This window comes from Macaca thibetana, chromosome 4 (assembly GCF_024542745.1).
Source record: "Macaca thibetana thibetana isolate TM-01 chromosome 4, ASM2454274v1, whole genome shotgun sequence".
NCBI lineage: Eukaryota > Metazoa > Chordata > Mammalia > Primates > Cercopithecidae > Macaca > Macaca thibetana.
In genome coordinates this window covers 71,118,949-71,133,973 of record NC_065581.1, presented here as the reverse complement: position 1 = coordinate 71,133,973, position 15,025 = coordinate 71,118,949, and the positions used below count along the sequence as shown (strand labels likewise).

Below are 15,025 nucleotides of genomic sequence, written 5' to 3'. Positions count from 1 at the left end.
TTTAATAGGATCCCAATGTAACACAGTCTGTAGATGTAAATGACTGCAAAAGAGATGTTAGTCTTTATAGTCACATTCCTGACTAAATTTAAAGAGGAAATTGGCAATTATTTCTCAATGATTTATTTTTACATACAGACGACAAAGTGATTAGGCATTACCAGAAGGGTAAAGAAGACGACCTACTAGATATGCCAAAAAATTTAACCAAGAGAAAAAAATCTTCTGCTCTTTTTAATTATGTATTTCCATTTCATTGCTTTCAGACATCAAATATTTACCTTTACTAAAATCATCTGGGTGATAGCATCAGAAGCAGTGGGTGAAAGAGCTGTGACTGTGATAGGAATTTCTCCCAGATGTGTTGGCCTGATGGGAAAAAGAACAGTTGCCCCATCCTCACTGGGAACCAGAATGGTCTGCTGGTGGCCTGTGGCATTGATTTCACTTGAAGTCATTAGAATATCAAATTTGTCACTTTTCTCAATGATTACCTTAACCTGAAAGAAAAAATAAATCAAAGGTTTTGTATAATAAATGCCCTTCAGTAAAGTACTCTTTCATCACCAATTTAAGTACTGTCAAATCTGTGAGGCTAAAGACTAGAGAAAAGACGAGACAAAGATTTGACCAAGGAGAGTATCAAAGGGTATCAGGAAAAACTTCCTTTCCTTTCTATGCTTTCCCCTCAACCTCAAGATAGGTGGGGAAAGCGCACTCTTTAGCCCCATTTCTAGTCGTCCCGCTAATATTAAATTCTCTCTAAGGATGTGCACAGAAAGGCTATTTCATATATTGATATTACCACCAGCTTGATTTAACTATGTCATCCTGGAACATACTGGTCCCATTAGAAAAATATGAAGAAAACAGCATGAAATGTTACTGAATTTATCAAAGTCTCTGTAAAAAACTATTGCAGGGAAAGTACAACTCAGACATTAGTCCTGAAGCATATCTTGGTTGTAAACTTTTATAAATTATCCCAAAGTTACCAGTCTCATCAATAATAGCATTTATCTAGGCCTTACATTTTATTAATTATTTTCCCATTGATTTTTTCATCTGCTTCTCAGAGTATCTTTTATGGGTATAATAATTATCATTTCCATTTTATAGATGTGGAAACTACAATTAAGTCACTTGTTGGTAAGTGGTAGATTCAACATTGAATCCAGGCCTTTTGATTCTAGATCTTTTGCTTGTTAAACAGTACCATGATGACCGGGTTAAAAAGTAAAATTAAAAAATAAAAAAAAATTGACTTCCCACATTGTCAGCCAAGTATGCCAATAAAAAGCTTAAAAAATTAAATTTTTAATTTAAAAAGTTTATGTATAAAGTGCCTAAAGAGATTATGGCATTTTCATGCATGTAATAAAGTTAATTACATATCCCTATTTATTCTGGGGGAAGAAAAATCAGTCACTTGGTTAACATACTGTGGGCACAACACAAACAGTGAACCTAATTCCTGCCTCCTGGGGAAATGACTAGCTAAGGAGATACAAAGTACATGAATCCAATAGTGAATCCTTGAAAATATAAACATGGGGGCTACAAACATAACAGAATGGCAGCCGGGTTCTGTGGCTCATGCCCGTAATGCCAGCACTTTGGGAGGCCAACGCAGGCGGATCACTTGAGGCCAGGAGTTCAAGACCTGTCTGGCCAACATGGCAAAACTCTGTCTCTATGAAAAATACAAAAATTGCAGTGATCCAAGATCACGCCACTGCACTCCAACCTGGGCGACAGAGCAAGACCCTGTCTCAAAAAAAAAAAAAACTGCAGTGGGCACAGAGTGGCAGTGACAAGTGGCCACACATTCCAGATGTGGGGAAAACCAGGGGAAAATGCAGGGAGGCAGGAAAGAGAAAGGCATGCTTCAGGGACAATAAGGAACTTCCATGGCAAAAGTAGAAAACCTATGCTGAAAATTCAAGGAGGTAATATGTAGACATGCTAATGATATCCTTAGACATTAATTAGCAGAAGAAATCACTGAAAAGACATGTCTATTTTCAGTCTCCCAGAAATGTATAAAGTGCTTAGAATCCCAAATGCCCAGATACTACACAACCCAATCCCTTCGTGCTACCTCCATTTTCTCCTGTAGTGTAAATGATCAACAAAAGTTTGAATATATTACCTCAGTGGCATCTTTCAAATAATTGAATATAGTTATTTCCAAAGCAAATTCTTCACCTCTGATAACAGAGTAGGGAAGATTCAAAAAAATGAAAAATGGTTGGAAGGCTTGCAGCTGGAAAGAACACAATGAGTACATATTTTTATTCAGGTCAAAATTCTTCACATTTTATGCAATTAAATGCAATCTTCATAAAACCTGTGAAGCTTTTAACTTCAGCTAGAAATGTCAACTTGCTATCAACAGAAAGCAAACAGCAACTTATCACAAATGAATGATGGCAAATTGACTTGATTTATGTTACTTAACATAATCATCACGATACTTTATTCAGTGCCTTATAGCAACCAAGATCTTCACATACATTATTTTGTTTGGTCATTACAACCCCATGAGGTTACTGTTAGGCTCCTACTTTATAGAAAAGAAAATTAAATTTTAGAGATTTTTGTAACTAGTACAAATTCATATTGCTGGCAAGTAGAGGAGCCAGAACTAGAACCCAGCCTGTCTAATCCCAAAGCAATTTGCTCTTCTTTCATACTGTATTGACTCCACCAATCTGCTTTAAAAGTCCTGCCAAATCCAGCAGCCCCTGTTCTAGTGTGGGACATCTGAATACATGTGCCTCCTGACTAAATTTAAAGAGGAAATTGGAAATTATTTCTAAAACATATATACAATTTATTTTTACATACAGATGAGAAAATGTGTGGGACATCTGAATACATGTGCTTCCTCCTCAGTGATCCAATTCTGATATTATTGGCCAAGTCCTACAGAAAAGGCCAAGCCCCACCCCTGCATCTAAAGCTAAACTTGGATTAGTTTAGGCCAGTGGTTTTGCTGGCAGCAGTAACTCCCTCTAGAGTTTATCTGGACACTTGTGAAGGTGTCTTAGACTGTCACCATGACTCGAAGGTGCTATAGGTAGTTAGTGGATGACAGTCTGCAATACTCAGGATAGCCCCAGACAATGAAAAATTGCCCCATGTTCCTCATGATTCTTGAATGTCCCTTCAGACATTTATGTAGCTGAATTGTCTGTTTATAATGGCCTGAGCTTACAATCTAATTCCAATTTCTATATAAACCCAAAGCATTTTTCAATATACACTGAATTTTTCATGAATACAACTATTTTGTAAATTGAAATTACATTTCAATTTCAAATGAGACAATTCAGGCCACTCATGGCCATTATATTCCTCCTGCCAGTGACTGGCTTAGAAAACAATATATGATGCAATTTGACCAAAAGACATGATGGAATATTGGCTAGCGAACATCTTGAGAAGTTCTGTTCATTCTTGAAGAGGACAAATAGAAAAACTCACTCTCTCCTCTCCTTTCTCTCTCTCTTTCTTTTCCTTTCTCTCTCTTCCGGCCTTTGGAGATGGTTAGTTCAGGTCAATAATAAACTTTTCTACCCAAATGTTAATATGGGCTTCCCATATTTAACAGTTTATAAAGCTAAATATAGCTCACATTCTTAAATATAAAACAGATAAAAAGCAAAAGACGAAGCCAAGGAATCTCTAAACGGTGATAAACATTATAAGCAGTCATTTAAAAAAAAAAAGAAAACATTGAGGAGCTGATGCTCTATTAGCTTAATGTCACTGTAACATTGATAAGCAGCTCTTTAATACAATACCTCCACTGGAGTCTTTGTTAGTCCAAGACCCAGGTCCTCAGAGATCACAAAACCAGTAGCCACCCAAGAAGTGATAGAATCAGGTACAGTTACTTCAAATTCTTGGTAAATCCTAGAACTGAAGTCAAGATAATAAACATAAACATCACAAAAACCAAGAACCGATACATTTTGAAATAAGTCAACATAATCTAAACTATTTTTGGAAGAAGTTCAATTTTTCATATTATTTGCATATCTGAATTTAAAACCATTTAAAAGGTTTAACTATAAAATAGTAGATCCCAACTTTTCAAAGAATAGGTCATCGCAAGGTCATAATACTGCATATTAATCCATATTCTAATAAAATCTTCCTGCAATATTTACATCTTCAGAATAAACATCACTTTTTCACAAATTTTTTATAAATAATAAATACATATTTTCAACCTTAACTCCAATTTTTTCTCTAAATTTGCAGAAGTTTTTCTGTGTATCCCTGTCAATGCTGTTATTTGTTTACCTGAGATTTCACTCATGTGCTAACTCAAGTATCTTTAAACAGCTGACTATAAAATACGATGTGGATTTCATGATTTACCTGCTCAATTATCAGGCCAGGTAGTACGGGTTTTATCAGCTAAGCTGAATTCCTTCCACCACCCATGCCCCTTCTCCCTGTGACTCCTGGGAATGTTTTGTGAGGAGTATGGTTCAGTTAGCAGCACTGCCAGGGGTCGCAGGAGATAATCATGAGTGCTTCCCATCCTGTGACAACAAATGTACTCCCAGCAATTTTTCTTCAAGAAGAATCATGAGACTTCAAGGAAGTCAAAATCGCCCTTCATTAATTAAAAAAAAAAAAAAAAAAAAGCCTGTCTCCTCATTGATGAGACCTTCCTGCCATAATTTGTGTGTGGCTTTATCAAAAACTGTATTCGGATTCAATAAATATCATTTCCTAAAAAATCATTTTGGTCTACTTAGTTCTTAGTTACACTATGTTTGTACTTAAACATTAGAAAGAGGGCAAAGCTTATTTAAAACAAACACTGAACAAAATATATATGGGCAAAGAACTTTGTAAGTTTTTACCCCATGTTGGTGTCTAGCCAAATCCAAGTCTCCGGAAAATGCTTTCGGACATGTGGACTGCTACCCAAAGAAAAGTCTTGAATATCAACATGTCCTTCATTTTCCTCCATAAACCTCTCAGCATATTCTGCATTGTCATCTATAAATAAACATGGACAAGAGTTAGAAAAACAGTCACTGGAGAGAATGAATTGTAAACTCCACACACAGAATGAATGTCAATCACTTGGGAAGGTGTCCAGAGACATAATGTGCCAGTGAGAGTTCGGGTTCCTTCTATTACAGTGAAAAGGTAGAAGAAGGTTTTCAGAAAAGGTAAAGGATACAGTAAGTATTACTGGCAAGAGAATGGGTATTACAGTGGGCATCAAGAAGGATTCAATATGTAAAAAAGAACAAAGATGGGCAAAAACTGAGACTGAAAAATGGAAAAAGATGCTTGGAAGACTGTCTACGATACAGGGTTATGTGAAGAAAGCCAAATGAATCACATGTCTTTAATATAGAGAAATCATAACGACTTCATAACATCTTCAAGACTATAAAATTATCTTTTAAGTTTCAGGACAGAGGATCAGGTAAGAATCAGCCCAAAGAGACCCTGGGGCTTAGCACGGAATAACAAAATACCTGACAGAAACAGGGAATTCAGGGATAGAAACTGTGACAGTTCTAGAAGCCTTTCAAGATGATATTAGTATAATTTTACCTGAAAGAAAAGAGAACCCCTTCTAAGGTTAACCATTCTAATTTATACATTTCCTTCAGTCAAAATATTTTATGACTTCTTTCTAAAAGCACACTTATTATTAGTTGGTAGCCAACTATATTTAGCAATTCAAGAAACTAGGATGTACAGATATAATCCTGCCCAGGAAGAACTCAGATTGATGGGTGTGTGTGTGTGTGTGTGTGTGTGTGTGTGTGTGTGTGTGTCTGTGGTGTCTATGTCTGTGTGTGCGTGTGTGTGTCTGTGGTGTCTATGTCTCTGTGTGTGTGTGTGTGTGTGTGTGTGTGTGTACCAGAATACTTTATGGCATGATGGCATCTGGGCTATTTTCTAGGTGAACATCAAAAAGCTAGAGAACAAAAATATTTCAAAAATATGTTGCTCCTTTTAAATAATTCCAAAAGAATAGCACAGTTTGTGATACAAATCAGAGGCACAGCAGCTTCCAGTATGTCCAAAAATATAACTACCTCAAAGGATTAACAAGAGAAAAAGGAAAGCATTCACTTCAAAGATCTAGACAGGAGCTCAGATGAACATTCCATGTCATGGCCCAGATGTACCTCCAAGTACATTAAACTCCAAACATTTTGGGAGAAGAGAACAGAAAAATGAAAATCACAATCTCTATGTTCATCTAGAAAATACCCATACCTATATAAGTAGTGTTGAATATCATGTGAAAGACAAATACAAGCATGTTGCCATATATTACTTACAAACACCATCAATATAATCCTTCGTGAGGTTTGCATCTGTCAATACCCAGAGTCCACACTCCTAAAAAGAATAATTTTAATTTTCTTTTAAAACACCAGTTTAAATGCTCTCTGAATTATCAAGGCATTCTCCCACACTGCTCACTTGTGCTCATTTTTGAGAGCTTAGGTACACACATGCACATACATTCAACCTTTCTCTTTCTCACTCACACACACACGCACACACACCAATCTTTCTCACTTACACACACATGAAACACACATCGATCTTACTCACACACACACATATCGATCTTTCTCACACACACACATCGATCTTTCTCACTCAAACACACACACACATGCACACACACATCGATCTTACACACACACACATGCACACACACATCAATCTTTCTCACACACACGCACACACACATCAATCTTACACACACGCACACACACATCGATCTTTCTCACACACATGCACACACACATCGATCTTTCTCACACACACGTACACACACATCGATCTTACACACACGCACGCACACATCGATCTTTCTCACACACACGCACACACACATCGATCTTACACACACGCACACACACATCGATCTTTCTCACACACACGCACACACATCAATCTTTCTCACACACACGCACACACAAATCGATCTTTCCCACTCAAACACACACATCGATCTTACACACACACGCACACACACACTCATGCATAAAGAGCCATTTCAGTCAAGGAAATATATATAAAATATATTTATACGGAAATACATATACATAAAGGAAAAATTATTTGTTTAATGTCAGTTCTATTAACTTTTCCAATGGTGAATTGTTCCATTCACTTTTAAAACTGGAAAGATGATTATCTTTCCATTTCAAATTATACTTACATAAGACTGCACTTCAGTGACACATTTAACAAAAGGTTAACATCTCAAAATGATCACTAATTCTGAAAGGGTTTGCAATAGTAAAAAGCATTAACATCTTTTCAATATAGTAAGCAAAACATACCTGAAAGACTGCAAAAGAATTCATGAACATGCCTAAATAATATCCTGTGTTATAAAGTTCCAACTCATGGACCACCTAAGGAGAATATAAAATACACAGAATGAATGGATTCATAGCAACCTTCCACAACACTTCTTCCAAGTAACTTAGATAAGACTTAGCCTTCATGTTTACCACCTTGAAAATGACACAAATTGAGGAGCAGTGAATATGTAATTGCTTTGTTCATCATTCCGTCAGCCAAAACTACATTTCTTACCTACACTTACTTTTACTCTGTTCAACAATTCAGAGTTCCTAAGAAGTCTGGACTTGAGTTCTGCCAGGGAGAACTTACATGTTACTCTTTGACAAGACCAACAGGCAGAGGTCAGCATTAAAAATGACCCATACTTTTGGCAGAGATAAACAGGTTAACTTTGTTGAAGATTAATATAAACTCTGCAAAATGTCAGTGACCTACATTTACAAAAAAAAAAAAAAAAAAAAAAAAAAAAAAAACCTCGAGGCAATTTACAAAAGTAGGAATATAAGTTATTAATAAGCAGAAAAATATTCAGCCTCACTGATAATCAAAGCAAGGCAAATGACAACATCCATGAGATACAGTTTTTTCAAAAGTGAGATATTTGCATGTACCCCATTAGCAATGCTTTCTTTAAAAAGAATAGTATCATTGCTAGCAAGAATGGGTAAAATGGGCTAAAAGAGTGAGTAAAACTGTTGGTTCCTCAAAAAATTAACATAGAATTAGAATATGACCCAGTAATTCCACTCCTAGGTATATACCCAAAAGAACTGAAAACAGTAACTCCAAGAAATACTTTCATGCCACTGTTCATTGCAGCATCAGTCACAACAGCCAAAAAGGTGGAAACAACCTGTGTCCATCAGCAGAAAAATGCATAAACAAAATGTAGTATATATACACAACACAATACTATTCAGCCGTAAAAAGAAACGAACCTCTGAGGCTAGATGCAGTGGCTCACACCTGTAATCCCAGCACTTTGGGAGGCCAAGGCGGGCGATTCATGAGGTCAGGAGTTTGAGACCAGCCTGGCCGACATAGTGAAACCTGTCTCTACTAAAAATACAAAAAATTAGCCGGGCGTGGTGGCGGGCACGTGTAGTCCCAACTACTCGGGAGGCTGAGGCAGGAGAATGGTTTGAACCCAGGAGGCGGAGGTTGCAGTGAGCCAAGATCGTGCCATTGCACTCCAGCCTGGGCGACAGAGCTAGACTCAGTCTCAAAAAAAAAAGAAAGAAATGAAGCTCTGATACATGCTACAACATGGAAGAATCTTGAAAACACTGTGCTAAGTGAAATAAGCCAGATATAAAAGGGCAAATATTATATAAATCTAAAATATCTAGAATAGGTAAATTCATAAAGACAGAAGCAGACCAGAGGTTCCCAAGGGCTGTGGGGAGGGAGAAATGAGTAGTTATTGCTTAATGATTACAGAGTCTCTGTCTGGAGCCATGAAAATGTTTTGGAAATATTGGTGATGGTCATACAACATTGTGAAGTAATTAATGTCACTGAATTAAACACTTAAAATGGTAAAAACAGCAAATTTTATTTTATATATATTTAACTTCAATAAAGTTACTTCAATCAAGTATTATACCTTTTTGGATAATGATTTTGATACTTCTCTCTAATTTACATTAACCAAATTAAGACAAAGTCAGAATTTAAAAATCACAAAAAAAAATCTAAGTTGAAAAAAACACATTCCAGCATAAAATTAAACACCTGCAACCACTATTTCTACAATGCTAACAACAACTACAGCTGCATCCACAGTAAGTAACTAGAACAGGCACCAGTAAGAAAACAATAAAATAAGAAAAAATTTTCATAATGTCTCAACAAGCTGGCAAGTAGACAATGGAGCCAGAGCCAGGCATATTGGAGAGAAAAAGGCTATAGTTCCATGACTCTAACTCTGTCACAAAATACAAATACATGAAGATTTGCTTCTGCTCTTGCTCAGACACCAATTCATAGAACTATTCAAGAAGCAGCATCTAAACAGCGGTTATCAGCACAAGACAAGAATGCCCTCTCTCACCACTCCTATTCAATATAGTACTAGAAGTTCTGGCCAGGGCAATCGGGCAAAAGAAAGAAATAAAGGGCATCCAAATAGGAAGAGAGGAAGTCAAACTATCCCTGTTTGCAGATGACATAATCCTATATCTAGAAAACCCCATAGTCTCAGCCCAAAAGCTTCTTAAACTGATAAACAACTTCAGGAAAGCCTCGATGTGTGAAAATCACTATCATTCCTATACACCAACAACATACAAGCAGAGAGCCAAATCAGAAATAAACTCTCATTTACAACTGCCACAAAAAGTATAAAATACTTAAGAATACAGCTAACTAGGGAGGTAAAAGATCTCTACAAGGAGAACTACAAACCACTGCTCAAAGAAATCAGAGATGAACAAACCAATGGGAAAACATCCCATGCTCATGAATAGGAAGAATCAATATTGTTAAAATGGCCATACTGCCCAAAGTAATTTATCTTTCAATGTTATTCCTATTAAACTACTACATTCTTCACAGAACTAGAGAAAACTATTTTAAAATTCATATGGGACCAAAAAAGAACTCGTATAGCCAAGACAATCCTAAGCAAAAAGAGCAAAGCTGGAGGCATCATGCTATCAGAGTTCAAACTGTACTACAAGGCTATAGTAACCAAAACAGCATGACTCACATAAAAACAGACACACAGAGCAATGGAACAGAATAGATAACCCAGAAATAAGACTGCACATCTACAACTATGTGATCTTCAACAAACCTGACAAAAACAAGCAATGGGGAAAGGATTCCCTATTCAATAAATGGTGCTGGGAGCAGAAGCCAGCTAGCCATATGTAGAAGATTGAAACTGGACCCCTTCCTTACACCATATATACAAAACTTAACTTAAGATGGATTAAAACTTAAATGTAAAACCCAAAACTATAAAAACCCTGGAAGACAACCTAGTCAATACCATTCAGGACATAGGCACAGCCAAAGATTTCATGACAGAGATGTCAAAAGCAATTGCAACAAACGCAAAAATTGACAAATGGGATCAAATTAAATGAAAGAGATCTGCACAGCAAAAGAAACTATCAACACAGTAAACAACCTACAAAATGGGAGAAAAGTTTTGCAAACTATGCATCTGACAAAGGTCTAATATCCAGCATCTGTAAGGAACTTAAACAAATTTACAAGAAAAAAAAAATTTTTTTAAGCCAGCAAAGGGGCCGGGCACAGTGGCTCATGCCTATAATCCCAGCACTTTGGGAGGCCAAGGCAGGCGGATCACCTGAGGTCAGGAGTTTGAGACCAGCCTGACCAACATGAATAAACCCCGTCTCTACTAAAAAATACAAAATTAGCTAGACATGGTGACACATGCCTGTAATTCCAGCTACTTGGGAGGCTGAGGCAGGAGAATCGCTTGAACCCGGCGATGGAGGTTGCGGTGAGTCAAGATCATGCCATTGCACTCCCGCCTAGGCAAAAAGAGGGAAACTCCATCTCCAAAAAAAAAAAAAGTGAGCAAAGGAAATGAACCAACACTTTTCAATAGAAGTCATAGAAGTCATACATGTGGCCTACAATCATATGAGAAAAAGCTCAACATCACTGATCATTAGAGAAATGAAAATCAGAACCATAAAGAGTCCAAGTGCAGTGCTCACACCTGTAATCCCAGCACTTTGGGAGGCCAAAGCAGGAGGATCACTTGAGGTCAGGAGTTTGAACCCAGCCTGTCCAACATGGTGAAATCCTGTCTCTATTGAAATACAAAACCAGCTGGGCGTGGTTGCTCACACCTATAATCCCAGCTACTTGGGAGACTGAGGCAGGAGAATCACTTGAACCCAGGAGGTGAAGGTTGTAGTAAGCCAAGATCACGTCACTGCACTCCAGCTTGGGTAACAGACCGAGATTTTGTCAAGCAAATTTTGCTAACAGACCATGTACGTGGTGGCTCACGCCTGTAATCCCAGCACTTTGGGAGGCCAAAGCAGATGGATCACAAAGCCAGGAGTTTGAGACCAGCTAGGCCAATATGGTGAAACCCATCTCTACTAAAATAAAATTTAAAATTAGCCAGGCATGGTGGTGCACACCTGTAGTCCCAGCTACTCAGGAGGCTGAGGCAGGAGAATTGCTTAAACCCGGGAGGCAGAGGTTGCAGTGAGCCAAGATCACACCACCGCACTCCAGCCTGTGTAACAGAGTGAGACTTTGTTTCAAAAATAAATAAAATAAAATAAAAACACACAATGAGATACCATCTCACACCAATCAGAATGGATGGCTATCATTTAAAAGTCAAAAAAATAACAGATGCTGGTGAGGTTGTAGAGAAAAGGAATACTTATACACTGTTGGTAGGAGTGTTAATTAATTCAGCCATTGTACAAGACAATGTGACAATTCCTCAAAGATTTAAGACAGAAACACCATTTCAATACCAGCAATCCCATTATTGGGTATATATCCAAAGGAATATAAATAATTCTATTATAAAGATGTATGCATCCATATGTTCATTGCAGCACTATTCACAATAGCAAAGACATGGAATCAACCTAAATGTCCAGCAATGATAGTACACGTACACCACGGAATACTAGGCAGCCATAAAGAACAAGATCATCTCCTTTGCAGGTATATGGATGGAGCTGGAGGCCATTATCCTTAGCAAACTAACACAGGAACAGAAAACCAAATACCACATGTTCTCACTTATAAGTGGGAGTTAAATAATGAGAACACATGGACACATAGAGAGGAACAACACACAGTAGGGCTTGTCAGACAGTGGAGGGTGGGAGGAGGGAGAGGATCAGGAAAAACAACTAATGTGTACTAGGCTTAATACCTGTGTGATGAAATAATCTGTACAACAAGCCCCTATGACTCAAGTTTGCCTACGTAACAAACCTGCACATGTACCCCTGAACTTAAAAGTTTAAATAAATAAATGAATAAACAAAACATGGTTACAGGGGCAAGGGGGGAAGGAAGAAGAAAATGGGAATATGGACATCAAAGGATACAAAATAGCAGATATGTGGGATGAAAAAATGCAGTTATATAATCTACCACATGAGAGATATAGTTAATAGAATTCTGATATTTGGAGTTTTCATTAAATCAATTTTAACTTCTTTTGTCACAAAAATGTAGCTATGTGAAATGATAAATATGTAAATTTGCTTCACTACAGTAACCACTATACTGCCTATATGTATTCCATAACATCATGTTGCAAACCTCAAATATACACAATAAAATTTATTTTTAAAAAAAGAAAAAAGAAAAAGCAGCATCTATCTCATAAAGAAATCTTCCTGTTCTCACTGGCTCAATAAACAAAGCATTGTCAAAGCTGCAGCATAGGCTAACGACAAGAAGGCTAACATCTAAAATTATTCCTGGAAGATCTATATACTTAAATTATTCCAAGGCATTCAAGAGGCTATTGACAACACATGTAAATTTAACAAGAAAAAAAAAGACGCCAAAACAGTCTACTATGACAGGCTCCTGACTCCCTCCTCCAGAACCAACTGGAGAAACAATAAAAGCAAGCAGGAAACTTCAACATGCATAATGAGAAAACCCCAGGAAGAGTGGCGGACATCTTGAATTGGTCTTGGGAGAAATTGCACAGCTTCAGTCTAAGGCAGAAGGCAGCCAGACACAGCAGCAGACATAGCAGTCAGAAAACAGGCTGGAGGAGAGGTTTTTAAATTTTGCCCTTATTTCCCTCCAGGGGGTTGCTCAGGACACACAGTCCTGGCAACTTCGCTGCCAAAATCAACAGCAGTAGCAGCTCAGACTGCCTGTGCAAGTATCCAAAAGATAATACCAGGTCAGCACCTCTGCCCTTCTAGTGTGGGAAAGTGAGGAAAACAGCAGACAGAACTATGTCCCTCAAGCATTCACTCTTCCTCTCCTCCTCCTCCAAACGCTCAGGGCTGGTGAATCATAACCTCAGGAGACCTTTTCTTACTGGTGCTCTTCTCCCCAAGGGTTTAAGAGTGAAACTCTGAATAGAGGCAGGCTGCAGAAAGGATCAAGAGTAATTCTCTAGTCCATGAGGCTAGTCCTCTCCCCTCAGGAGGGATTCACAGGACTTACACAGATTGGAACCTGATGCTCAGTCTTCCCAAATAGATATTATCAGAGGATCTGCCAAATCAACTAAACTTCCAAAGCGTATAAATACTGTAAAAGTAAGACATCCAACTAGACAACATATAGCATGTGACACAAAATTACTGAAAAGGTCAATTCAATAATTTAAAATACGCATATCAAATACACACAAGGAGATAATGGGAAATATTAGAATATAAAACAAAAACAAGAAACAAAGGAAAATGATAGATACTAAAAACAATAGCTGACATAAAAGACACAATATAAGAGATTAAAGTAGGATAAATACAGCTAATGAATGATCACTAAGCTGAATAGTCAACTGAGGAACTCTCCCAGAGAAACACAGAAAAGACAAAGAGTTAGAAAACATAAAACAAAAAACTAAGAGATATGCAGGATGGAAGTAAAAGTGTCAATTTCTAAATAACAAAAGTCCCAGAAGGAAAGAAAAAATAAAATGGAGAGGAAGAAATAATCAACACAGATTTCCACAATTAAAAAATGAAAGAACAGCATAGATTGAAAGGGCAGTCTATGATAACATGGAGCTAAAAATCTGTACACGAACAGAATGATCTGGCCAGGGTAGGAGGAGAAGGAAAAGACAGAGGTAGAGACCAAAAGGATATAGGAGCATACTAGATTCAAATATTGATAACCTTTAGAAACCAACAAGGATAAATTAATATGGGTACAGTTTAACTAACAGAGTAACAAAAATAGAATGCATAACTTCTAAATCAGCAAAACAAATTTAATCTAGCCCACGGAAAAAGAATCTAAATTTTAAAATATAAAAAAAGCAGAAAAAAGTCCCCATTAGGAAAAGAATTACCATACTTATAAAAGCTTATTAAAAGATGTTGGCTATTAGATTAGATTGAAAAACAAAAGCAATACGGTAATATGCTATTTAAAAGATACACTTAAAAACTTACAAAAGGTTGAAAATAAGAAATGTAAAAATACACCAGGAAAATATGAACCAAAAGAAAGCTGAGAAAGCAATCTTAATATCTGGAAAAAAAATGTAAATATACGTATATTATCTGTATATATAAATATACTTGTAAATATACACATATTATATGTATATATAAATATGCTTGTAAATATATATATTACATGCATATGTTTAAATGTAAATAGAGCACAGCACATACACGTACACACATACAAACATACACATATGTAGAGAAGAAAAAAATGTAATTATATATTTACCAATGTATTTAGAGAGCTATAAAATAACAGATGCTATTATATTCAGTTAAATCAAATGCAAGATCTACAGACTTATAAAAATAATGTGAACTCAGGAAAAGTCAAAGAGAAAAAAATGACCAATTGGTTGTAAAACAAGTTTTCAAAAAAAAAAGAAAAGATTGAAAAAAATAGTTGTATAAACTGAAGAAAATGTACAATTTTTCACAAGTAAATTAAATTTTACAATATAATGACC

The 15,025-nt window shown here is 36.7% G+C and overlaps 1 protein-coding gene across 1 annotated transcript in view; it reads right to left on the bottom strand.

Moving 5' to 3' along the window:
- Positions 1-15,025, bottom strand: part of CD109 (CD109 molecule) — a 143,046-nt gene that overhangs the window by 45,263 nt on the left and 82,758 nt on the right. Inside the window, exons 16-21 of the mRNA XM_050786473.1 lie at positions 7,356-7,430; positions 6,336-6,396; positions 4,887-5,025; positions 3,810-3,927; positions 2,153-2,266; positions 282-500 (exon numbers count right to left, since the gene is read on the bottom strand). Coding sequence (XP_050642430.1) covers positions 282-500; positions 2,153-2,266; positions 3,810-3,927; positions 4,887-5,025; positions 6,336-6,396; positions 7,356-7,430 — 726 coding nt within the window. The remainder of the gene's footprint in view (positions 1-281; positions 501-2,152; positions 2,267-3,809; positions 3,928-4,886; positions 5,026-6,335; positions 6,397-7,355; positions 7,431-15,025) is intronic.